General features: G+C 38.4%; 1 protein-coding gene across 3 annotated transcripts in view; it reads left to right on the top strand.

Annotated features, from left to right (window-relative positions):
- PDSS2 (decaprenyl diphosphate synthase subunit 2) overlaps positions 1 to 27,525 on the top strand; it is a 258,700-nt gene that overhangs the window by 177,935 nt on the left and 53,240 nt on the right. For all 3 annotated transcript variants that reach the window (XM_007078753.3, XM_042986906.1, XM_042986907.1), the window contains exon 4: positions 1,209 to 1,283. In XM_007078753.3, coding sequence (XP_007078815.2) covers positions 1,209 to 1,283 — 75 coding nt within the window. The remainder of the gene's footprint in view (positions 1 to 1,208; positions 1,284 to 27,525) is intronic.

Below are 27,525 nucleotides of genomic sequence, written 5' to 3'. Positions count from 1 at the left end.
GTCTTACAAATTAACCCATCTGCAGAGCTAGAAAAAAAATGGCTTTAATCAGCAAAATTTCCATATCAACAGCCTTGTCTGTGTTACACAGGATGAACATAAATATAAATTTGGAGATGAATGCTCATGTGTTAAAATTTTAAAGCAAGTCTTTCCACAAATTAATGTAATTTGTGTCTAAGAAAATGTTTATTAAATCTAACGTACCTGAGATTAAAGTATCTTGTTGTTTGGGTCTGTATCCTTTGGCTTAATAATGTCTTCAATTACAAGAATGATAAAAGCTGAAACAAAATCCTTTAATTCAATCAGAACTGAGCTAAATTTTAGGAAGCAAAGAGTGGGAATCAGATACGGTACTGCATGATATAGGAAGCTAAATATACACGATATTAAGACTTCGCAAGAAGCGGTTGGGGCTGCTTTGAGGAATTCTTGTTTGGAACGGCTGCATTGAAATACTACTATTTTATCCTCTTGAATTAAGATGGTTTATGCAAACAAGTCTAAATTGTACAGTAGTTCCAAAGAGACTGTTTTCTGCTTGTTTTACATTCTGGAACAAGTTCAAAGCTTTTGATTTTGCTTGATTTTTTTTTTTTTTAACAGCCTGAGTCTTGAAAATAATACAGGTTTGATGAATATGATTTCAATATTGCAGTCCTATAAAAATTTTCAGTATTTATGGTACATTTGACCCAGGGGCCCTCCACCAAATATATCCACAGTGCATTTTAAGTATAACAGAATGAACACATTTGAAAGGTTAACCATTCTTTTGCTTTTGCTTTTCTTTCTGTATTAAGTATGAAAATTAGCATTGTAATGGCTCCCAGAATGGAGATATTGAAAAAGTATCCACCTGACAGAAATAAACATACAGAAAATAAATTGAGTTAAGATTTCATTAGGTATCTGAAATTTAAGCTTCTGTTCAAAATGGCTATTACTGGATTTTCATGTATATTAGTTCAATGCTGTGCTTGTAAGTTTTTTTTTTTTTTTTTTTTTTTGCTTGAATTATGCCTGAAAAAAATTGGATTACAGCTCTAATATCCAGGTGGGCAATGCCATTTGCCAGGATCTTTGTATATAACCCCATAAGCACAAATACTGCCTTGCTGCTAAGCCTTCTGAGGCTTTCTGAGGTAAAAATGGGCATAAAAATGTTTAATTGTTTCTTTTAATTTTTTTTCTTGTTTTTTTAGGTTGTGGAACTTTTAGCAAGTGCTCTTATGGACTTGGTGCAGGGAGTATACCATGAAAATTCTACTTCAGCAAAGGTAGGGTTGGGTACTCATTATAAAATGTTAGGTTAAAAACCCTCGTGGCAAAACTAGAATTGACGAGCGAAAATGTCATTTTTGTTTTGTGTTTAAATTGTACATGACATTTTTTTTTAGATTAGTGTTTTGGCTACAAATCCATGGCCATACGCTTAGTACATAGCAGATTTAGCCAATTAAAACAACCTCTTATCCTCTGGCTGGATTCACAGTCTGTTCAGTCTGCAGCAGCCCAGTAGACACCAGGATGCTCTGTGTCTACTGGCTGGCAGGTAGCACTGTCACAGGGCAGGCAGACTGGAGAAACAGCTTGTGCTGAGGTGGCTGGGCGCAGCCTTTCCCCAGAGGAAGGGGTCTTCCATGTCCCAGAAGAGTGGACATGATCTGAAGAGGATGACTTTTGAGGGCATGAGGAAAGAATGTCTTTTATGTCCAACATCCAGAATTTACTGCGTTTGTAAATTCTCTGTGATAAGAAGTAGGATGGTTGTGCAGTTGGATCATTCTGATTAATTATATAGATCTAGAATTAAGGTTTTTTGACTCATTTAACAGGACATCTTATGGGTTAGGTTTTATTTCTTTAAAATGCAGTTATTTCATTTCAGTAGGATATTGAATGTGAAGCAGTTGCCTCATTGACCACCGCCATCATTTAACATGGTATATGCTATTATACGGGATTCCTAGCTTAGGGTTTCATTATTCTAACTTCTTTAGCTTCTGTATTAGCAAGATTTCACTCACTGCAAATTAGAGAAAATATGCGCATATGCACATTTTAGGCTTTTTGACATTTCCATTAGAAAAAAGAAAGACTGATTTTACTGGAAAATGAAACATAGGGCATGAGCAACTTGCATAGGAAATTTAAAAGTATAACCCAGGGACTCTGGATGGCTCAGAGAATAGTTAGTAAAATATGAAGAATTATACCTTGGACGTCTGCTAACATTTGGTTCAAGGAACCACAGTTCCCTGGAGGCATATCTAACTTCACCTAAGTTGCCTAGTGGTATGTGGGGACCTGGCAGGATATACGACCACAGTGGGACCCCCTTTGCTGCATTTTTCAAAAATATACCATACTTCACTACCATGGCTGAGGATTAATAGCACATTGTAGAATGGAAGATTCCTGGTCTAGTTCCACTCATAAGTTGCCTCATATATAGTATAATGAAGATGATAGTAGCTAAACGTGTAACACTGTGGTAAGTAACTCACCTATGTTTCTTCATTTAATCTTCACAGAAAGCCTGCTAGCAGATACTACTGCTATCCCCATTTGACATATGGGAAAACCGAGGTTTAGAAAAGATTAAATAATTTGCCCACAGTCCTACAACTTGCTAGTTGAGATTTGAACACCAGAGCTCAGGTTCTTAACCGTGTGTTTTCTACCTCTATACCTCAATGAAACCCAATTTGCTCGCCTCCCTCTGCCATACCTGAGATCCCACCATATATGGTGATGACAGTGACCTCTTCTGGCAGTTGAGGCATCGTTTTCCCCTGGGATAGTTCTAATGTGTTCAACGTAGTTCCATGTAAGATATTAATATCTTACAGTTAAATACCTTAATTTTTAAGCAAAAGTGTTATTGTTTTAGGGTTCTTGATTTATTCACTCTTAACTGTTTGTCCACTATAATTAGCCTAGTTTGTTAATAATTTTGTGAACATTTATTAAATACTTTCTGTATATCAGGCAGACCTAACAGCAACGACAACAGTAAATGGTTAGATAGCACTTTACAGTTTGCTTATACTTTCTTTCTCTACAGTCACCCATAAAAAGGGGGACATTTGTTGGTACGCCCATTTTATACATTAAAAGCCTGAGATTCAGGGATGACAAAAGGCAGGAAAGCCTATTATCTGGAAACTCTTTGTTGATGTATGTTTCACAGTGGCATGATCTGAACCCAGGTTTTTTGACTCCAAGTCCCACATAATCTGTTTCTTCCTGGGAAAGAGAAAAGAGGAAGCAACGAAAGTCTTTGAAGGACTGTTGATCATACGTGCACTGCCAATTAGCAAGCACTAATTGCTGACTTTCATTGGCTAGTTTTACTTCAGAGAATCTGTAGCAATGCTTTGTCCATCTGCCCTGTTTCCCTACCGTCTCCCCAAACACAGCCCTTTAAAGCACTAGCGACCTTCTTTAAGCAATTACATTTCTGAATATAGCCAAACCATTTAAAGAGCTGTTTTGGTTGGTTTTGTTTTCTTTTGTTTTGTTTTTATAACGGAAGGAAAATGCATAGTTGGACTGAAGCTGTGGGAGTGCTTCTGGATGCCTCCATTTGTGTCCCAGGTCCAATTTAGGTTAACCACATTTCCCTTCCTAACCAGAAAAATCCTGGCCTTTCTCCCCCCTCCTCTAAGTGTGCTTGCCATTGCAATGGCAGTTCAGAATTTGGGTTTTCGAACTTGGCCCAGAAATGCCTTCAGAGGCAGAGAGAGCACTGCCCCACATGGAGTGCCTTCAAGGTTTTCATGTTCTGGCACGATTGGGAAGCAGCCACAAGTGGAGGTCATGTGGGAAGTGAGTGGCACAACCTCCGTAGCCTTGGGCCAATTCAGTACACAAAAGAATTGCTTTGTGATTTAAAATCAGCTGCAAACCATTTATTCTCTCTAGGGAGAAGAGAATACAATGCAGTCTGTTTTCTATATGGCTACTTAATGCAGTGATGGAGAACCTGGGTAGTACGAAAATAGCTTTCTGTGGAGCAGTGCCTATGTGACCAGGGTAGATGCACTAAAAGCAAATGGAGGAGAATTACAATTGAATATGTCCAAAATCACCTTCTCCAGAAGAAGTTTGTAGAGTAATTACCTAATCCTCCTTTAAACTATGAAAATTTATGTGACTTAACGTTAGTAATACTTGACAGATCATATGTAAATTGTGATCATGTAAACATTCAAAGTAATTTTGGAAATTCATCCTTTGATCTAGCCATTGAAAAACAGTATTTTTATTTTTGTGTTTGTTAGTGAATGAACCATTTTTTCCTTATAATAAAAATTAGCCATTGTGCTTTCTTTAGTGTTTATAGCATTTCCTCTCTGTCTACCTGGTTTGGTGTTGTTGTTAGCTAATTGGAAAAAAAAAAGTATATGAAGTAGAAAAATTGCATTTTATGTTTTTTTAAGTTTGTTTCTTTATGTTGAGAGAGAGCACAAGTGGGGTGGGGGAGGAGCACACAGTAGTGGGGTGGGAAGACAGAGAATCCCAAGCTGGCTCTGTGCTGTCAGCACAGAGCCCGAATCAGGGCTCTATCCCACAAACCATGAGACCATGATCTGAGCCAAAATCAAGTTTCAGATGTTTAACCAACTGAGCCACCCAGGCACCCCCCCCAAAATTGCATTTTAAATGCAGCTGTTGTTTACCATTCTAAGAGTTCCCAAGTCCTGCCTTGTACATTGTGTTCATGTTACTCACTGTACACACTAAATATTTTGCATTTTAGCAAAATTGGCTTTGAATCCAGACCTTTATATCTAAAATCTTTATAGCATAATTATCTTATAACTTGTTTCTAATTAGAAAAGTTACTACGTATTTGGTAATAAAAATTGAAAGCACGAAAGAAATGAATGATGATTATACCTTAATGTATTTTCTTCTAGATTTCATTCTATATTTCTCCCATTTTATAGTTATTATTCTATGTCGTTTTTTGTTCCGATTGATTCCCTAGGATTTGTTATTAAAAGTCTTCAAATGGGGCGCTTGGGTGGCTCAGTCAGTTGAGTGTCCAACTTCGGCTCAGGTCATGATCTCACGGTTCGTGGGTTCGAGCCCTGCATCGGGCTCTGTGCTAACAGCTCAGAGCCTGGAGCCTGCTTCAGATGGTGTCTCCCTGTCTCTCTGTTCCTCCCCTGCTCTCACTCTGTCTCTCTCTCTCTCACTCTCTCAAAAATAAATAAAGATTTAAAAAAATTTAAAAAAAAAAGTCTTCAAATGTTAGGGGCACCTGGGTGGCTCAGCCGGTTGAGTGTCCAACTTTAGCTCAGGTCATGATCTCACCGTTTGTGGGTTCGGGCCCCACATTGGGCTCTGTGCTGTCATCTCAGAGCCTGGAACCTGCTTCAGATTCTGTGTCTCCTCCTCTCTCTACCCCTACCCCACTCATGATCTGTCTCTCAAAAATAAATTAACGTTAAAAGTAAATTTTTTTTAAAGTCTTCAAATTTTAATTTTACTGACTATTTAATGTTTCTCCATACTACTATAATTTACTGAACCATTCCACAATTTTTAGATACTTACCGTTTCCTTTTTTTTTTTAATGAGTTTAAACAATATTGTGATGATGAACATCTTAGTGTTTATAACAGTGCTCTATTTTATACTATTTGCTAAAAAAAAAAAAAAGAACCCTAGAAGTGAGATTTTTTTTTTTAATCAAAAAGTTAGAATATCTTTAGGGGTACCTGGATGGCTCAGTCAGTTAAGCATCCAACTCTTGATTTCGGATCAGGTCATGATCTCATAGTTCGTGGGTTCAAGCCCTACACTGGGCTCAGCACTGACAGTATGGAGCCTGCTTGGGATTCTCTCTCTCTTTTTCTCTCTCTGCTGCTCGCCTGCATTTACTCCTTTTCTCTCTCTCTCTCTCTCTCTCTCAAACTTTAAAAAAAGTTAAAGTAAAATCTATTCTTCAAAAAAAAAAAAAAAGTAAGAATATTTTCAATATGTAGAAAAAGATTGCTATCCTTAGAAAAGCCTGCTTTTAAAGTTGGCCCTTGGCTAGAATCTGGGAACTTGGATTTTAGGAGTGTCTCTACCATTATCTAACTGGTAAGTGCAACTCACTGTAGCCAAACTGTTTTTGCCAGTAATGTGGTTTATTTTGAATATCTGCTTTCCTTCTGGGAGTCTGGAATGTTGGTATATGCTAGGCAGAGAGGATGACCAACCCCTACAGAAACGCTGAGCACTGAGTCTCCAATGAACTTCCCAGGCAGACAGTATTTTGTATATGTTATCACATGTGTTCATTCTTAGAGGAATTAATCACATCTTGTTTGACTCCACTGGCAGAGGATTCTTGGAAGCTTGCGCCCAGTTTCCTGTAGACTTCATCTCATGCACCTTTTTCCCTTTGCTGGTTTTGTTTTATATCCTTTGCTGTAATAAACCATAGTTGTGACTTTGACTATATGTTGAGTCCTAGGAGTCCTCCTAACAAGGCCATCAAACCTTGGGGTGGTCTTAGAGACCCCTAAACACTGTTTTTCTGATTCCTTATTATTTCTACCCACTCGTACTCCTTCCTTGTGAACTAATCAAGGTCCTTTGCAACACTCATGTTGGTTTTAAAATGGGGAACAGCACACCTCTTTCCTGTCTTCAGAGATTCTGCTCATGTTGACTTGGCCCCGATCTCAGGAAAGTGAGAGGGTTTTAAAGAGGATCCATTTCTCTTGGAAAGGAACTGGTTTTAACAGAGTTACTAAAATTACAAAGATCCATTCTATTTTTTTCCAAGCATAGATTATACTTTCAGTATATCATTCTCTTATGAGAAGTAGATAAGACCACTTATGTCCATTTATTTATTTTTTATTTTTTATGCCTATCTTCCTTAGCCCCTTAGCATATCTTCCTTAGCCCTTAGCATCTTTCAAGTAAGATATAAGAATAATTCAATTCACCAGGAAGTTATAGATTGGTGCCTACCTGCAAAGCCCAATGCCACCTTCTAAAATACAATAAAAAGATTAGCAAGGGGAGCTTTGTCCATTGAAAAAATAACAGGGAGAAAATTTGAACAAAAAGTCACATCTGGTTGGGAAAATCAGAAAAGACTTCAAGGAGAATGTGATATTTGAGGTGAACATTTAAGGATGGGAAGGACATCTGTTGATGGAGAAGGATGCCATTTGAGGCAGAGGAAACAGCATGATCAAAAGTAGGCGTATTTAAGATCAGGCCTTCATCCACATTAGAATAAAGGAATAGTAAGAAGACTGGAAAGGTAGGTTTTGTCACATGTTTCAAGACTTATAATGCCAGAATATAGAGCTAAAACCATATTTAGTACTTGAGATAAGGGAGGGATTGAAGATTAAAAAAAAAAATTCTTTTTTAATGTTTATTTATTTTTGAGAGAGAGAGACAGAACGTGAGCATGGGAAGGGCAGAGAGAGAAGGAGACCCAGAATCCGAAGCAGGCTCCAGGCTCTGAGCTGTCAGCACAGAGCCCGCTGTGGGGCTCAAACTCACAAACCATGAGATCATGACCTGAGCTGAAGTTGGACACCTAACCGACTGAGCCACCTAGGTGCCCCAGGATTGAAGATTTTTAAACAAAGGAATTACATGATCAAATTAACCTTTGGGAAACCTAATACATCAGTGGTCATTATGACGGTTTACTGGAAATTAGAGGTATATGAAAACAGAAAGCCAAAACAATAAAGGCTAGGGCTATTCTTCTTCCAATTTAACATAGTTGGCCCCTTCTTGATATTCATATCTCTACATCAATATCATCTTTTCAAAGACAGCCCCTCACCGAATCTGAAGTAGCCACCATACTTAATTCCCTTTATCTTAATCACAGTTGTCACCCTCTCATATTTCTCTTATAGTTTCTCCTACAAGCATATAAACTCTGTGGGAGGTGGGATTTTGTTTACCATTGTATTCCTAATACCAGAACAGTGCCTAGCACAATAGCTGTAGCCCAAAAATAGTTGTTAAATTAATGATATAGCTTTATTGATGTATAGTATGCTGCAAATACTCCAACGTTTTATTTTGTTTTTTGAGAGAGAGAGAGACATAGAGCAAGCAGGGGAGGGGCAGAGAGAGAGGGAGACACAGAACCCAAAGCAGGCTCCAGGTTCTAGGCTCTGAGCTGTCAGCACAGAGCCTGATGCGGGGCTCACAGCCATGAATACAAGATCATGACCTGAGCCAAAGTTGGATGCTCAACTGACTGAGCCACCCACGCATCCCAAACTGCAAATATTTCAAGTGCACAATCTGATGTTTTGATATTTGTGTGTACCATTGAAACTATCATCACAAGATAATGAACATAGCCATTACTCCCACCAAAGAGCAGGCTTGCTTACTACTTGCTACAAAAGCAGCAATCCCCTAAACTCAGTGTTTCGTTTGTTGGTTTGATTTTAGCTGTAACACAAATCCACTGAAGGCTAGCATCCATCTGAGCCCACATTGTTGCCCCTGCAGGACTTGGGATCAAGGGCAGCCAACACAAATATGCTCATGCACATGCTTTTTGCTGTGCCATGAATAATAAAGTCCTTTGTCTCTGATCCAGCAGTCTTGTGTCTTCTGTTAGCATCACTAAAACAGTCACAAGCTAGTTCATTAGTTTGTATGTAAGGTAAAGCAAAATCTCAGATCCAAGAGCTAGACCTCCCAACACAATGTTGAAGTAGTGAGAATGGACATTCCTGACATGCTCCCGATGCTAGCAGAAAGACATTCAGTATTTCACCATTAAGTGTGATGTTAACTGGAGGTTTTTGTTTTTGTTTTTGTTTTTAGAGGCTCTTGATTAGTGAAGAAGTTCCCTTGTATTCCTAATTTCCTGAGAGTTCTTATCAGGAATTAATGTTGATTTTGACATTTTTTTTCTACAGCTATTGAGGTGATCATATTTTTTTTTTCTTTTAGGTTTTCCTTTTTTTTAAGGCTATTAATATGGTAAATTAATTGATTATCTAATGTTAAACCAACCTTGCATTCGTGGAGTAAACCTCATGTGATCCTGATCCAGTCTCCTTTTTATACGTTGTTGAATTTGATGTGCTAAAGTTTGTTAATGTTTGCATCTATATTATTGCATAATAAATTGGAAAGTATTAACTCCTTTTTTATTATTTTGAAAGATTTTTTTTGGTAGAGTTGGATTATTTCTTCCTTAAATATTTGATAGAATTCATTAGTGAAACCATGGAACCTTTCTTTGTGGGAAAGTTGAGGTTTTTTTAAACTACAAATTTAATGCTTTAAAAACTGTTGGACTATTTAGGGTTATGTGTTTCTTCGTGAGTCGCCTTTGGTAGTTACAGCCTTTAAAGAAATTGTTTACTTCATCTAAGTTGTCAGATTTATTGGCATAAAGTTCTTAATAATATCCCCATATTATCCTTTTAATACATGTAGAATGTATATTGATGTCACCTCTCTCATTTTGACATTTGTAATTTGTGTCTTTTTTATTTCCCCAAGAAGCGTAACAATATTACTGATTCCAAAGGACCAGCTTTTGGCTTCACCACTTTTCTCTCTTTTTCACCTTTCTGTATTCTTTCTTCTGGTTACATTGGCTTTATTTCCATCATTTTTAAAGCATTTTAAGCTGAAATCATTTATAAATTGAAACCTGTTTTCTTTTCTAATATGACATTTAATGCAATGAATTCCTCTCTAAGTGCTACTTTAGCGACATCCCACAAGTTTTCATTACATTACTTTTTAAATTTTCGTTCAGTTCAAACCACTTATTAATTTCTTTGGAAAGGAATAGTAAGATTTTTTTTTTTTTGACTCAAATTATTTAAAACCTTGTTATTTAGTTTCTGAGTGTTTTGAGATTTTTCCAGATGTCTTCCTGTCATTGATTTATAATACCTTTGTGGTTAGAGAACATATTTTATATGGTTTGAGTTATTTTAAATGTATTGAGAGTTGTTTTATGACCCAGATATGATCTATCTTGGTAAATGTTCACTTAAAAAGAATATGTATTCTGCTGTTGTTTATGGAGTGTTATGTAAATATCAATTAAGTCAGATTGGTTGATAGTGTCATTAAAGTCTTATGTATCTATAATTGTTTTCATTCTGCTTATTTTCTGAGTTACTGAGAGAAGGGTGTTAAAGTGTCTGATTATAATTGTGGATTTTTCTATTTCTCCTCACAGTTCTATCAGTTTTTCCTTCATGTATTTTAAATCTCTGCTTTAGGCACATTAACCCTTAAGGTCATTGTGCTATTTTGATGATTTTATCTCTTTATTATTTTTTTTAATAACCTTTTTTAGCCCTGGTAATATGCTTTATGTTTTTTTTTTTCCTGATGTATACCTTATCTGATGCTAATATAATCATTCCAGCTTTGTTTTGATTAGAATTATGGTGTTATCTTTTTCCATCCTTGTACTGTTTTTATATTTACAATTTTTTAATGTTTTTTAAAAATTTTTTTTACATTTATTTATTTTTGAGACAGAGAGAGACAGAGCATGAGTGGGGAGGGTCAGAGAGAGAGAGAGAGAGAGAGGGAGACACAGAATCTAAAGCAGGCTCCAGGCTCTAAGCTGTCAGCACAGAGCCCGACACGGGGCTTGAACTCACGAACCGCTAGATCATGACCTGAGCCGAAGTCGGATGCTTAACCGACTGAGCCACCCAGACGCCCCTAATGTTTATTTTTGAGGGAGAGAGGGAAGGAGTGCGCAAGAGCCAGGGAGGGGCAGAGAGAGAGGGGACAGAGGATCTGAAGTGGGCTCTGCACTGGAAGCAGAGAGCCCGATGCAGGATTCAAACCCATGAACAGTGAGACCATGATCTGAGCAGAAGTTAAGCCACCCAGGCTCCCCAGTTTTTATATTTAAAGTAGGGTTCTTATATGCAGCATTTAGTTGGATCTTGCTCTTTTATTCAGTCTGATGATCTCTACCTTTTAATTTGTATGTCTAGATCATTTATATTTGATGTGTTCATTGATATGGTTGAGTTTAAATGCCATCTTGTTGTTTGTTTGCCATTTGTCCCATTTGTTTTTCCCTTTCCTTTTTCTGCCTTCTCTTAGATTAGTTTTCACAATGCCATTTTGTCTCCTTTTTCACTTGTTAGCTATAACTCTTTACTACGGTTTTAGTAGTTGCTCTTGAGTTCATAATATAGATCTTTGATTTATCACGGTCTAGTTCCAAGTGATAATATACCTTTACTTATAGGATAAGAAGCTTACAAAAGCTTATTTCTACTACTTCCTTCTCAGCCTTTGTATTATTTTCATGTATTTTGCTCCCATATATATTATAGATCTCACAATACAGTGTTACTATGTTTGCTTTAAATATTCAATTACATTTTAAAGGGACTTAATTTTTTCAAGGCTTTTATATTTACCCCCATAATTCACATCTTCAGTGCTTTTCATTTCTTTTTGTCAGTCATCCAGATTTCCATGTGGTATTATTTTCCTCCTTCCTAAAAGACTTCTTTTAACATTGCTTATAGTACAGGTCTGCTGGTGATTAATTCTTCCAGTTTTTGTGTCTGAGAAAATTCTTTATATTGACTTTGTTTTTAAGATATGTTCACTGGATATAAAATTCAACATTGATGAATTTTTTTCTTTCAGTGTTTTCAAGATGTTGCTTCATTGTTGTCTTATATTATTTCCAACAAGGGAGTTTCTGTCATCCTTAGTTTTGTTCCTCTGTATATTATGTGGCTAAATTTCTGATGCTGTTTTTGTGATTTTCTTTTTACCACTGGTTTTGAGCATTTGAATTATGATGTGCCTTGGTGTCATATTTTTCATGTTTCTTGTGCTTGGGGTTCATTGGGTCTCTTAGATCTGTGAGTTTTGTTTTTATCAAATTTGGGAACATTTCGGTCATTATTTCTTCAAATATTTTTTCTGGCCTTCTCTCTCCTTCTTACTGGGACTCAAATTACATGTATAATAGGCTGCTTAACATTAACCCAGAGCCCACTGATTTGTATTCTTTTTTTTTTTTAATTAGTATTACTGTTTTCTCTTTGTATTTCATTTTGGATAATTTCTATTGGTGCACATTCAGGCTCACCAGTTTATATCTTCTGTGTTTCTATTAACATGCTCAGGGTTTCTTCTAGCTCCTAGACCATATGCACTACAGTTATGAAAGCTGTTTTAATATCCCTGTCTACTAATTCAATCATCTGTGTTGTTTCTGAGTTGACTTCAATTGATTGATTTCTCTCCTCATTATGCATTGTGTTTTCCTGCCTTTTTTTTTTTTTTTTTTTTTTTTGCATGCTTGGTTATTTTTGATTGGATGCCAGACACTGAATTTTATTTTATTGGATTCTAGATATTTTTGTATCTCTATAAATATTCTTGAACTTTCTTCTGGAATTCAGTTAAGTTACTGGAAACAGTTTGATTTTTTTCAGGTCTTACATTTAAGTTTTGATAGGCAAGACCAGAATAGTATTTAGTCTAGAGCTAATTTTCCCCACCTCAAAGGCAAAACCCTTCTGAGTACTCTACTGATACCCTGTGAATTATGAGGTTTTCCACTTTGGCTGGTGGGAGCAGGAACTACTCCCAGCCCTGTGTGAGCTCTAAGGATTGTTCCCTCTCTACCTCCTGAATGATTCTCTCCTCAGACTTTGATAATGTTGTATCCATGCATTGGTAATGCTCAGCTGAAGACTTCTGGAAAACCCTTTGTACATCTCTAGAGCTCTTCGTGCAGCTCACCTATCTTGAGTACTCTGCCCTGTGAATGCTAGCCCCTAATTCTAACCCCTTTGGCCTCTGTAGACACTCCAGTCCATCTCCTCAACTCGAGGAGACTGCTAGGCTCTGTGACTTGGCATTTTCTCCAGACAGTAAACTGGAACATTTATTTATTTCCCATCTCTCAGTGATCACTGTTATTTGTTGCCTGATTTCAAATGCATTAAAGCTCTTGTTTCATATATTTTGCCCAGTGTTTTAGTGGTTTCAGGTGGAGGAGTAAATTCAGTCTGCTGCTCCATCTTGCTGGAAGGGCCAGTCCTCATGACTTTATTGCTTGATTTGTGTTATAATGACTTAAAATAATCACAAATACAAAATTTTCTTCCTATAAATTTTATGGTATCTTTGTGTTGCCGATACCCTACAATACATGCTTATTTTAGTGTGTCTATTGTGTACTAAGTATTGTATTGAGTATTGTGTACTCATGTGCCATGAGAGTAAGAAATCAAAAATGGCTCCAATGTTTTACACCTGGTTTACTGGGGAAAAAATGAGGGTAGATTTGACATACAGGAGGCTTGGTTATAGAGAGAAGTGGATGTATTTAGATGAATCAGATTAATGGGGAGCTGATGGCAGACTCTCCATATGAAAGACTCAGGAGCTCCAGAGAGGTCCTGTGGGAATTCCTCTTTGTAGACTTATAGGTAAATGAGTTTGGGTAGACAAAGAAACAAAGTTTAGGAAAGTAAAAATTGAGAACTGGAAAGGAAGTTGAAATTGTAGTCAATACGACCTGGATACGCTATAAGTAGATTTTGAACTTGACTCTGTTTCTTCCCAACTAAGACTAAAAGAGAAATATGTTGTGTTCTGAATTTTTCATTATTTGATGATTAATTCTACAGACAGTTTTTGTACAGAAATTTTTTTCTGAAATCAAACAAATAGGGATATATGTGATGGGCCCATATGTAGGGGACATTGGTGAATATGGTGAATAATAGCTTCAGCATCCAACTGAAAACAGCCAATTCTTCCAACACCTACTCAAATACCTCGATGAAGATATTTCTTTTGGAGGGAAAAATGAGAGAGTAAGATTCTATCTCCTGATACTTTAATGTATTAAAGAGATTGAATTTGGGAAATCTAGATAAATTGTTTCACATTGGATTCTGGTTGAACTGTTTGTCATCATGAATCCTACATTAGCCATAGAACTATATTGGGCAGTTTTGATACAGTAACTATTAGTAAACCTGTATTGAATTGCTGTTGTGTGCACAACAACACTCTGAGCACTACTGGATTATTCAAAACAAAGCTACAACCAAAAACACAGGCCTGCCCTTAAGGACCTGATGATACACACAGTTCAGAGGAAAAAATGTGCACATGCAACCACTAGAGAGCAATTTGCCCAGAAGACCACATGTAAAATTATATGATACAGTATAAATATATAGGAGAAAGTACAGCTTTAAGGATTAATATTTCAGGGAAGCTTCTTGGAGGAATTTTCTTTTGAGTCTTAGAAATTGTAGTAGAAAGGAACTAGAAATTGTTGAGGTTTGTTGGAATCAGGAAGTTGGCTGTGAGTATTGACATTGCTTATTCATTCATTTAATATATCTTTTGAGCATCTGCTGTGGCAGACATTAGCAATTGGAGTGCTCAGGAGCTTACATCTTAGTGGAGAGGCCAACTATAACCAATCATAGAAATGAACAAGAGAAATAACTGATAGTGATAATTGCACAGCAAAGAACTAAATAAGAAGTGATAGTGGATAGGGATCGAGGGAGTTACTTTATTTTTATATTTTTTATTTAAATGTTTGTTTATTTTTGAAAGAGTGCAAGCAGGTGAGGGGCAGAGAGGGGGGACAGGATTTGAAGCAGGCTCTGCACTGATGGGCTGACAGCGAGCCCGATGTGGGGCTTGAACTCACAACCCATGAGATCACGACTTGAGCTGAAGTCAGACACTCAACTGACTGAGCCACCTAGATACCCCAAGGGAGTTCCTTTAGACTGGATGTTCATCAAAGTCCTCTCTGAGGAAATAATTTTCAAGCTGAGATCTGAATGACAAAAAGCAACTAGCTATGTGAAAAAAGAACAGAGGGGAAAAGCATTCCAGGAAGGGGAAGCAACTCAGGCAAAGGCCTAAAGGAGAAACCAGCTTAATGTATCCACAAAATAGAAAGAAGGTCTACCCAGCTGGCACATAGTGGATGAATAGAAGAGTAGTTGGAGGTAAGTTCTGAGAGGCAGACAGGTATTATGAAAATACATACAACATGGACATGCAGGTGCTTTGGACACAGGTTCAACTAAGACTAAGAAACTTACCATTTTGTTTTAGGGTGACCTAGTTACTGCTCTAGGCGTGTTCATTTAACAAATGTCATTGAGTACCTATCGTGTGCTAGCAGCTGTGCTAGACAAATCAGCTGTGTGTGTATTGAGAACTAAGATGGAGACAAAGTTGCAGTTGGAGCTACAGCAAAGGGGTCTTGTTAGGGAAGGTGATCATTTTAAAAGGGATCCATGATTCAGTGGGTAGACCTTGAACATTTGTATTGGGGAGTTTAGATTTAAAAGAGTAAGAGGAATGCACCATAGGATCTTATACAATGAGGTATGTGACAAAGATTATTGTAGAAGTGGTGAATAGGTTAAAGTGGAAGCCAAAGAAATTAGAAGCAGAGAGACCAGCTGGAGGAGTGTTGAAATAACACAGGTTGAAACACCAGACAAGATTATTGGCAGTGGAAGCAAGTATTGGGCAAGGGCCCAGGAGTTCAGAAGGTAGTCTCTCTCTCAACTTATTAAGTCATATACAGTTTATGTCTCCTGTTTTATTACCATCTCACTGTGTATTTGGTGGAATTGAGTCAACATTCATCATCTTTTAACCAGTTGTTTATGTATCAGTCTTTTGTTTTAGTGCTAAGTACACTCTACGTAGCATTTTCCCATAAAGTTTACTCACTGCACAAAAATGTTTTAAAAAGTAATAGACGGTAATTAGAAATATAGAGTATTTGTACAGGTTCATTTCAGTCTCTTGTCTGCAGGTATAGTATTTCTAGTCTTTCATGAGAGATCCCAAGCTAAAACCACCCAGCTGAGCCATTCCTGAATTCTGAACTAAAGAAATTATGAAACACAATACATGTTTGTTGTTGTTTTAAGCCACTAAGTTTGGGATAGTTACTTCTACAGCAATAAATAATCCATGCCCTTTGCCATTGAACTGCAATCTTCTCTCACTGTGGGCAGGGTGTACTTCCATGCCCTTTAACTCTTTGCCCAGCCATTTGACTTGCTTTGGCCAATAGGAGGCCCTCTTAGACCTCTGCCATCACTATGAGAAAAATATGTTCTGGCTAGACTGCTGGTCCAAGAAGAAGGAGAAACCTAGAAATGCGCAATGAAAAGCAGAGCTACCAGTCTAGATTAACTGAATCCTGGCTGATCCATCGACCCATGTGCAAATGATTACCGTTTGAAGCCGCTGAGTTTGGGAGTAATGTTACCAATAACAAATTGGAGTCAGAAAGAGTCAGGGAATCTATGGGGACCTGGAGGTCTAGGCCAACCCTATCATTAGGGTTTTGATTAGAGCAGTTGACTTGAGGCTTTTAGCCTAAGGACCCAAGCCCTGCCTTTCAGGGCTAGAAACTGCTGAGAAACTGCAGTGTCAACCCTCCCCCAGCTGGAGAGAGCAGAGGTTTGGTATCTGGAACTTCAGGAAGGCCATGTCAGGGCTGTTTGTGAAGCATCTACAGTAGTTTTTGGTGCTTTTCGTAGTTTTTATAGTTTGTTAATCCTCATGAAAAATCTGCACAATCACCACAGATAAAGTCACTGCAGAATCTCTTCCTTCTTTTTGCCAACACTCCTTTGGCCTCTGCAACCCCCCTGACTTTCTTCAATCTGTTCTTCTGTTCCTTTCACTGTTTGCACAAGGTCTTTTTGTTTTTTTTTTTCATACAGGCCACATGTTACTGGTGTGTATTTGGGTTCATGAATCATAAATCATGTTGATTTACATAATCAAACCAGTTGTCTTGCTGCCACCAAAATGAGCTTTGAATCCATTACAAAGATGGCATCCAGTGTGTTCTTACACATTTTAGCAGGTTTCTCCTAAATTTCTTAGTTTCTGTTGCCTTCCTAGGATGAAGGGCATCACTGACCATTTGTTTCCACCGAAGTAGTTGGTTGGTCATAAACTTCTTCATTGTGATAGTTACCATGATGAAGGCAGTCATCCTCAGGTAGCCCGAGAGGAATACAGTGTTTTTATTATGGAGACATCATTGTGCAGAAGCACAGAATAATGTGGAAAATCCAGGGTGTTGTAATCTGTTCCCATAAAAATGGATGAAGGTGGGCAAGGGGGGTTAACTAGAAAGAGAGAATCAGTGAGTTTCAGTTCAAAGAAGCTAATTAACCTTTTCAAGTAGAAGGTAATTCATATTGGAAGTTTTCTTTTATAGATTAGAAAAAGGAAAACTTATTTCCCTTTCTTTGGAGTTAAAACTGTCGTGTGTGTGTGTGTGTGTGTGTGTGTGTGTGTGTGTGTGTGTGTAAACGATCTTTAAAAGAAAACATATTTTAAGAGATTTAAAAGTGAAACGGTGAATGTTGTATAAAAGCATTAAGATACTCTGGGGTATATTTCATTGCTACATTTACTCACAACTTGTCCCTCACATTGTACCCAAGGCATGTATTAATGAGCTAATAAAATATGCCATGTCATGTTTTATTGTTTGCTGGGCATCTGTTCAAGCTTATATCACTCACATATCTAAGACTTTGAAGATGCTGGTGGAGGTGACAATATATGCCTATAATTTTACTAACATCCTTTTTTCATAAAGTAGACACAGTCTTAAATCATTCATTGCAAATAAAAATGTTGAACTTACTCCAATTTAAAGGCTATTGGGAGTGGTTTAAAATTTTTTTTATTATGAAATGTATCAGTCATACAAAAGAGTATATATAACGGATATACATAAAGAATAATAATAAAAGTACCCACCATTACATTTAAACAGTAGTACTGTATATATATTTTAATCCACAAAATGTTTTTATTTAAAGGAAATAGCAGCAAATGTATTATGAAGTAAACATATTAGAATCAAATGTAGGAGATGGGATGCCTGGGTGGCTCCGTCAGTTAAATGTCCGACTTCAGCTCAGGTCATGACCTCGTGGTTCATGAGTTCAAGCCCTGCATCAGGCTCTGTGCTGACAGCTCAGAGCCTAGAACCTGCTTCAGATTCTGTGTCTTCCTCTCTCTCTGCCCTCCCCGCTCACACACACTCTCACTCTCTCTCTCTCTCTCTCTCTCTCTCTCTCAAAAATAAGTGAACATTAAAAAAAAAGAATCAAATGTAAGAATATTAGGTTAGATATAGAGAGGCGAGAAGTGAAGTTTGATACAATTACAGAGAAGGCAGAAAAGCTATTGGTGACAGAAAACTTAGTACATATGATGATCCTTTCAATTAAATAAACCCTCAAGTTTAGAGTGGGTCTGGTTGGTGAACGATTTTATTTGTTCAGTGTTTAAATTGAATTTGTACACCATTTAGAGGTACTTCAGGTCACTCACTGATAGCTATCATAGCAAAGCATCTTAAAAGGCAGTTTATTTGCCTGAGAGATAAAACATGACTATTAAGCCTGTAAATTGTTTAAAAGAATACAATCCTGATCACAGGATAAGAATAGACCTTTCAGAAAATGAAGCCCAAGCCTTCAATTATCATCTGTCTACATGCCAGTGAGTCTCAATTTATATCTCTATCCCAGACCACTCCTGAGCTCTAAAGCTAAATATTTTGCTGCTTATTCAGTATTTCTCCTTGGAGCTCTTACAGGCATGTGAGACCCCGTACATATAAAACCAGATATATGACCTTCCATTTCCCTCCAAATCCACTCCAAACCACTTTTCCTCCAAACCACTGTTTATCCAGATTCTCGGGTCAAAAACATAGGAGTCATCCTTAATACTTCCTCCATTCACCAGGCTTACCCCCATGGCCGCTTTACTCCATCTTCTGTATCATCACCTTAGCCAGAAGCATAACTGAAAGGAAGCAAAGACCGCAGTTGCTCTCCTGCACACTCTTCAGAAGTAGAGTGTAGTGGTTTAAAAAGAAAAAAGGCCACAAAGTTTTTTACTTTCCTCCCATCATCTCCCATCGAGTAGTGAGGATCTGTGTCCCTTTCCCTTGAATCTCAGTGGGCTTGTGAGAGCCTGAACCAATAAAGTACTGTAGAAATGACACTGCATGACTTCTTAGGCTCTTAGGATGTTGGCTGTCTTGAAACACTCCCTCTGTCTGGTCCCTCTCTGAGCTCAACCAGCTCAACCACCCTGCTGTCAGAAGTCACATGAGTAGACCACGGGGAGGCGCTCCAGTCCTCAGTCTCCGAAGGGCCTCACTGAGGTGCGTGTGGGTAAATAAGCTGTCTTATTGGAAGTGGATCTCTGGTGATTCTGCTGTTCCAACCCCTAGCCAGTCAGATCATCCCCAGCTTTTCAGCTCTTTCTCAGTGAGGCCCCAGAAACTATGTGGCAGAGACCAGCCATCTTTTCTGTTCCCTTTCTGAATTCCTGACCCACAGAATCTGTGGGCATAATAAAATGGCAGTGGTGTTTACGCGACTAAGGTTTCACATGGATTGTTATGCAGAAGTAAATAATCAGAATATAGAACTTTTCAACGTTTTTTTAAGACAGTATGTTAGCATGATGATTGTTAAGACTGCTGAAAAGATATGGGGAGGGACAGTGTAAATATGCTTTCAAAACATCACTGATTGAAACCTAAAATTTACCTAGAAGGTGGTTGTGTTAGCTTGACCTGCTATAATAAAATAGCATAGACTGGATGGCTTAAACAACAAAAATTTATTTTTGCAGAGTTCTGGAGGCTAGAAGTTTGAGGTGAAGGTTCTGGACAATTTGGCTTCTCATGAGAGCTCTTTTCCTAACTTGCAGGAGGCCACCTTCTCTCTGTGTCCCCACATGGAGGAGAGAGAGCCAGGCAAGGGCTCTGGTATCTCTTATAAGAGCACTAAGCATCAGATCAGGGCCCGCCCCTTATGACTTCATTTAACCTTAATTACTTCTTTAAATATAGCCACAGTGGCGGTTAAGGGTTCAGCACATGAATTTTGCAGGGATCTGTTCAATCCATAACAGTAGTCGGGAGTAGTACCTTGTTTATGTCCTCACTCCCCACCATTCATAGCACAGGCTACAGCCTGGCTTTACCCCACACATTTTCACCCTTGTGCCAGAACCTGGCTGCCCCTTTGTATGGTCCATGATGCCATCATCTCTTGTCTGAGCTGCTCTGGTAACTTCCTCCTTCACCTCCCTGTATACAATCCCCCCATCTTGTAGTCTTTTCTCCTCCTTCCCAGGGGTCTCAGAATGCTAGATTCTGTGCCTGTGCTCTGTGTCACTGGATGAAGTGACATCCTGTCACTCTTGGGATAAAGACCAAAATCCTCAAAGTGACCCTGTGTAGTCTGACCCCAGTCTGTTCCTCCAGCCTGACCTTGTACCACTCGTTCTCACCCTCACTGTCTGCGTATCAGCCCTGATGGCCTTCTCTGACTGTTCAGATATGCCATTCTCCTTTGTATGTACAATCCTTATAGCCTAGAACATGATTCTTCATCTTCTTTACTATTTACCCCTTATTCATCCTTCCTATATCATCTTGAGTATCACTTCCTCAGGGAAACCATCCCCAAAAGCCCCAGTTCTTTGATTACATGTGATCACAGAAGTGTGTTCATTGCCCCCCGCCCCTTGGAAGTATCTCAGTTTGTTGTTACATATTTATTTGTCTGGTTACCTAATTATCTGGGTTCCTCACTACATTATAAGAACAATGAGTACAAGGACTCTGGTTTTGCTCACTGGCATGAGCACCTGGAACAATGCCTTGTACCAAGAAGGTACTCAGTAAAGCTTTAACAAATGAATAAATGAAGGAAATACAAATGGCCAATCAATGAAATGACTTCCCACTTCTTACCCATTAAATTCATAAGTAAAACAATAATTCTACTGAAAAGCAAGGCAGTCCCAACCTTGGCTGGTCCATGTGCACATCAGAAGAACCATTTGAGGGCACCTGGCTGGATCAGTCAGTACAGCATGTGACTCTTGATCTCTGGGTCGAGAGTTTGAGCTCCATGTTGGACGTAGAACTTCCTTTTATTTATTTATTTATTTAATATATGAAATTTATTGTCAAATTGGTTTCCATACAACACCCAGTGCTCATCCCAAAAGGTGCCCTCTTCAATACCCATCACCCACCCTCCCACCCCCATCAACACTCATTTTGTTCTCAGTTTTTAAGAGTCTCTTATGCTTTGACTCTCTCCCACTCTAACCTCTTTTTTTTTTTTCCCTTCCCCTCCCCCATGGGTTTCTGTTAAGTTTCTCAGGATCCACATAAGAGTGAACACATATGGTATCTGTCTTTCTCTGTATGGCTTATTTCACTTAGCATCACACTCTCCAGTTCCATCCACATTGCTACAAAGGGCCATATTTCATTCTTTCTCATTCCCATGTAGTACTCCATTGTGTATATAAACCACAATTTCTTTATCCATTCATCAGTTGATGGACATTTAGGCTCTTTCCATAATTTGGCTATTGTTGAGAGTGCTGCTATAAACATTGGGGTACAAGTGCCCCTATGCATCAGTACTCCTGTATCCCTTGGGTAAATTCCTAGCAGTGCTACTGCTGGGTCATAGGGTAGGTCTATTTTTAATTTTTGAGGAACCTCCACACTGTTTTCCAGAGTAGCTGCACCAGTTTGCATTCCCACCAACAGTGCAAGAGTGTTCCCGTTTCTCCACATCCTCTCCAGCATCTATAGTCTCCTGATTTGTTCCTTTTGGCCACTCTGACTGGTGTGAGGTGATATCTGAGTGTGGTTTTGATTTATATTTCCCTGATGAGGAGAGATGTTGAGCATCTTTTCGTGTGCCTGTTGGCCATCTGGATGTCTTCTTTAGAGAAGTGTCTATTCATGTTTTCTGCCCATTTCCTCACTGGATTATTTGTTTTTCGGGTGTGGAGTTTGGTGAGCTCTTTATAGATTTTGGATACTAGCCCTTTGTCCGATATGTCATTTGCAAATATCTTTTCCCATTCCGTTGGTTGCCTTTTAGTTTTGTTGGTTGTTTCCTTTGCTGTGCAGAAGCTTTTTATCTTCATGAGGTCCCAATAGTTCATTTTTGCTTTTAATTCCCTTGCCTTTGGGGATGTGTCAAGTAAGAAATTGCTACGGCTGAGGTCAGAGAGGTCTTTTCCTGCTTTCTCCTCTAGGGTTTTGACGGTTTCCTGTCTCACAGTCAGGTCCTTTATCCATTTTGAGTTTATTTTTGTGAATGGTGTGAGAAAGTGGTCTAGTTTCAACCTTCTGCATGTTGCTGTCCAGTTCTCCCAGCACCAGTTGTTAAAGAGACTGTCTTTTTTCCATTGGATATTCTTTCCTGCTTTGTCAAAGATTAGTTGGCCATACTTTTGTGGGTCTAGTTCTTGGGTTTCTATTCTATTCCATTGGTCTATGTTTCTGTTTTTGTGCCAATACCATGCTATCTTGATGATGACAGCTTTGTAGTAGAGGCTAAAGTCTAGGATTGTGATGCCTCCTGCTTTGGTCTTCTTCAAAATTACTTTGGCTATTCGGGGCCTTTTGTGGTTCCATATGAATTTTAGGATTGCTTGTTCTAGCTTCGAGAAGAATGCTGGTGCAATTTTGATTGGGATTGCATTGAATGTGTAGATAGCTTTGGGTAGTATTGACATTTTGACAATATTTATTCTTCCAACCCATGAGCACGGAATGTTTTTCCATTTCTTTCTATCTTCTTCAATTTCCTTCATAAGCTTTCTATAGTTTTCAGCATACAGATCTTTTACATCTTTGGTTAGATTTATTTCTAGGTATTTTATGCTTCTTGGTGCAATTGTGAATGGGATCAGTTTCTTTATTTGTCTTTCTGTTGCTTCATTATTAGTGTATAATAATGCAACTGATTTCTGTACATTGATTTTGTAGCCTGCAACTTTGCTGAATTCATGTATCAGTTCTAGCATACTTTTGGTGGAGTCTGTCGGATTTTCCATGTATAATATCATGTCATCTGCAAAAAGTGAAAGCTTAACTTCATCTTTGCCAATTTTGATGCCTTTGATTTCCTTTTGTTGTCTGATTGCTGATGCTAGAACTTCCAGCACTATGTTAAACAACAGCGGTGAGAGTGGACATCCCTGTCGTGTTCCTGATTTCAGGGAAAAAGCTCTCAGTTTTTCCCCATTGAGGATGATGTTAGCTGTGGGCTTTTCATAAATGGCTTTTATGAGGTTTAACTATGTTCCTTCTATCCCGACTTTCTCAAGGGTTTTTATTAAGAAAGGATGCTGAATTTTGTCAAATGCTTTTTCTGCATCAATTGACAGGATCATATGGTTCTTACCTTTTCTTTTATTGTGATGTATCACATTGATTGATTTGTGAATGTTGAACCAGCCCTGCGTCCCAGGAATGAATCCCACTTGATCATGGTGAATAATTCTTTTTATATGTTGTTGAATTCAATTTGTTAGTATCTTATTGAGAATTTTTGCATCCATATTCATCAGGGATATTAGCCTGTAGTTCTCTTTTTTTACTGGGTCTCTGTCCGGTTTAGGAATCAAAGTAATACTGGCTTCATAGAATGAGTCTGAAAGTTTTCCTTCCCTTTCTATTCTTTGGAATAGCTTGAGAAGGATAGATATTATCTCTGCTTTAAACGTCTGGTAGAACTCCCCTGGGAAGCCATCTGGTCCTGGACTCTTATTTGTTGGGAGATTTTTGATAACTGATTCAATTTCTTTGCTGGTTATGGGTCTGTTCAAGCTTTCTATTTCCTTCTGATTGAGTTTTGGAAGTGTGTGGGTATTTAGGAATTTGTCCATTTCTTCCAGGTTGTCCAGTTTGTTGGCGTATAATTTTTAATAATATTCCCTGATAATTGCTTGTATTTCTGAGGGATTGGTTGTAATAATTCCATTTTCATTCGTGATTTTATCTATTTGGGTCATCTCCCTTTTCTTTTTGAGAAGCCTGGCTAGAGGTTTATCAATTTTGTTTAATTTTTCAAAAAACCAACTCTTGGTTTCATTGATCTGCTCTCCAGTTTTTTTAGATTCTATATTGTTTATTTCTACTCTGATCTTTATTATTTCTCTTCTTCTGCTGGGTTTAGGGTGTCTTTGCTGTTCTGCTTCTATTTCCTTTAGGTGTGCTGTTAGATTTTGTATTTGGGATTTTTCTTGTTTCTTGAGATAGGCCTGGATTGCAATGTATTTTCCTCTCAGGACTGCCTTTGCTGCATCCCTAAGTATTTGGATTGTTGTATTTTCATTTTCATTTGTTTCCATATATTTTTTTAATTTCTTCTCTAATTGCCTGGTTGACCCATTCATTCTCTAGTAGAGTGTTCTTTAATCTCCATGCTTTTGGAGGTTTTCCAGACTTGTTCCTGTGGTTGATTTCAAGCCTCATAGCATTGTGGTCTGAAAGTATGCATGGTATGATCTCAATTCTTGTATACTTATGAAGGGCTGTTTTGTGACCCGGTATGGTATCTATCTTGGAGAATGTTTCATGTGCACTTGAGAAGAAAGGATATTCTGTTGCTTTGGGATGCAGATTTCTAAATATATCTGTCAAGTCCATCTGATCCAATGTATCATTCAGGGCCCTTGTTTCTTTATTGACTGTGTGTCTAGATGATCTATCCATTATTGTAAATGGGGTGTTAAAGTCCCCTGCAATTACCACATTCTTATCAATAAGGTTGCTTATGTTTGTGAGTAATTGTTTTATATATTTGGGGGCTCCCGTATTCGGCGCATAGACATTTATAATTGTTAGCTCTTCCTGATGGGTAGACCCTGTAATTATTATATAATGCCCTTCTTCATCTCTTGTTACAGCCTTTAATTTAAAGTCTAGTTTGTCTAAGTATGGCTACTCCAGCTTTCTTTTGACTTCCAGTAGCATGATAAATAGTTATCCATCCCCTCACTTTCAATCTGAAGATGTCCTCAGGTCTAAAATGAGTCTCTTATAGACAGCAAATAGATGGGTCTTGTTTTTTTATCCATTCTGATACCCTATGTCTTTTGGTTGGCGCATTTGGTCCATTTACATTCATTGTTATTATAGAAAGATATGGGTTTAGACTCATTGTGATGTCTGTAGGTTTCATGCTTGTAGCGATGTCTCTGGTACTTTGTCTCACAGGATCCCCCTTAGGATCTCTTGTAGGGCTGGTTTAGTGGTGATGAATTCCTTCAGTTTTTGTTTGTTTGGGAAGACCTTTATCTCTCCTTCTATTCTAAATGACAGACTTGCTGGATAAAGGATTCTCGGCTGCATATTTTTTTCTGTTCATCACATGGAAGATTTCCTGCCATTCCTTTCTGGACTGCCAAGTTTCATTAGAGAGATCTGTCACTAGTCTTATCGGTCTCCCTTTATATGTTAGAGCACGTTTATCCCTAGGTGCTTTCAGAATTTTCTCTTTATCCTTGTATTTTGCCAGTTTCACTATGATATGTCGTGCAGAAGATAGATTCAAGTTACGTCTGAAGGGAGTTCTCTGTGCCTCTTGGATTTCAATGGAGTTTGAGCTCCATGTTGGGCATAGAGCTTCCTTTAAAAAAAAAAAAAAAGGTGTGGGGGGTGCCTGGGTGGATTAGTCCGTTACGTGCCTGGCTTCAGCTCAGGTCATGATCTCACGGTTTGTGAGTTCGACCCCCACATTGGGCCCTGTGCTGACAGCTCAGAGCCTGGAGCCTGCTTTGGATTCTGTGTCTCCCTCTCTCTCTCTGCCCCTCCCCTGTTTGCACTCTGTTTCTCTCTCTCAAAAATAAATAAACATTAAAAAAATTTTGTTAAGTGTTTTCCATTTTAAGAGAAGGAGAAGGAGGAGAAGAACCTTTCTTTAAAACAACTTGGCAGAAAGTTTGTAGAGACTTTAAAATATTCCGACCCACAAATTTTAATCATAGACTCCATCTGTAGTAGCCAGCCTCCAAGATAGCTTCCAGTGAACCCACCTTCTGATACTCCTGTGTAATTCCTTCCTATATTGTTGTAGGTTGGTCTGTGTGATAAACAGCATACAGTTGATATAATGACCTGTCACTTTCAAGATCAGGGAAGATTGTAAAGCTTTCTCTTGAATGTATTCTCACTGTCTCTCACTCTTTTGTATTATTTAGTCTAGGGGAAGCCAGTGGCCATGTCATGTGAGTAGCCCTGTGGAGTGGCTGATGTGGCAAGCAATTAACAACTACTACCAAAAGCCACCTTAGTAAGTTTGGGAGTGGAGTCTCCAGCTTCTTTATATTGCTCTAGCCCCAGCTATCAGCTTGAGTGTAACCTCATGACAAACCCTGAGCCAGAACCAGCCAGCTAAGTCATTCCTGGACTCCTGACCCTCAGAAACTATAAGATAATAAATGTCTACTGTTTTAAGATGCTGTGTTGTGGGATCATTTGTTATATAGCAACAGATAACTAATACACTATCCTAAGAAAATTTCGTCCTACAATGTTTTAGTAGTTTGCTAACGTTGGCATGTGTAGACTTCATATAGCATGAACATTTTTCATTAAGGGATGAATTCGTTGGAATGCTTCCAGCTGCAAAAAATGGAAAATCCAATTAAATAGTTACAAAAGTAAGGTAATAGACTTTACTCTAACCAAACATGCCAAGGTAGTCAGGCATCAAGCAGTTAACGTGACAGCTCCATCATATCAAGGTTTACCGTCTCTCTGCTCTGCCTCCTTGTGTCCTATTTATTATCAGGCTGGTGGCAATTTGGGTGTGTCTGTCCAAGACACAGTACATCCAGAGGAAACATTTGCAAGTTCCAACTGGGTCTCTTTCTAGTAGCCTCCTCCTAGACTTCCCTCTGTACTGTATGTATCTCATTACCTAGAATTAGCCCACATGCCCCTTCCTAAATTAATCATTGGCAAGTGTTCCATGAAAGGGAAATATATGCAAAATGACCTCCGAGGCGAGAGGAGCTATTAGACCAAAGAAGAAGGCAGACAAGTTCAGTTTGACGAGAAATGGCTTATTAAGGGGACTTATGGACAGAAGCATGTCTAGGGCAGCAGCAAGATACAACCCCACCTCCCTTGAGACCTATTTTTATAGCCTAGGGGCTGGAAGTACATACTAGGGAACCACCAAGAAAAGAATGTTTAAGAATAGGTGTGTGTTGGGGCGCCTGGGTGGCTCATTCAGTTAATCGTCTGACTTCCGCTCAGGTCATGATCTCATGGCTTGTGGGTTCGAGCCCCACGTCAGGCTCTGTGCTGACAGCTCAGAGCCTGGAGCCTACTTTGGATTCTGTGTTTCCCTCTCTCTCTCTGCCCCTCCCCCACTCATGCTCTGTTTCTCTCTCTCTCTGAAAAATAAATAAACATTAAAAAAAAAAAAATAGGTGTGTGTCATAGTCATATCTCCAGGGAAGATCAAAGGTGTTATACCCTGAGAGCATACTTAAGAGTGTGGTTATAAAAAAAAAAAAAAAAAAAAAAGAATGTGGGAAGAGAAGGGGGCTGTCTGTACTCAAGAAGTTCAGGTCCTAGAACCATCATCATGGCCAATTTGT

Source organism: Panthera tigris, chromosome B2, assembly GCF_018350195.1.
Source record: "Panthera tigris isolate Pti1 chromosome B2, P.tigris_Pti1_mat1.1, whole genome shotgun sequence".
In the NCBI taxonomy this organism is placed as follows: Eukaryota; Metazoa; Chordata; class Mammalia; order Carnivora; family Felidae; genus Panthera; species Panthera tigris.
The sequence above is the reverse complement of the archived record's forward strand: the minus strand, read 5'-3'. Positions and strand labels throughout refer to the sequence as shown.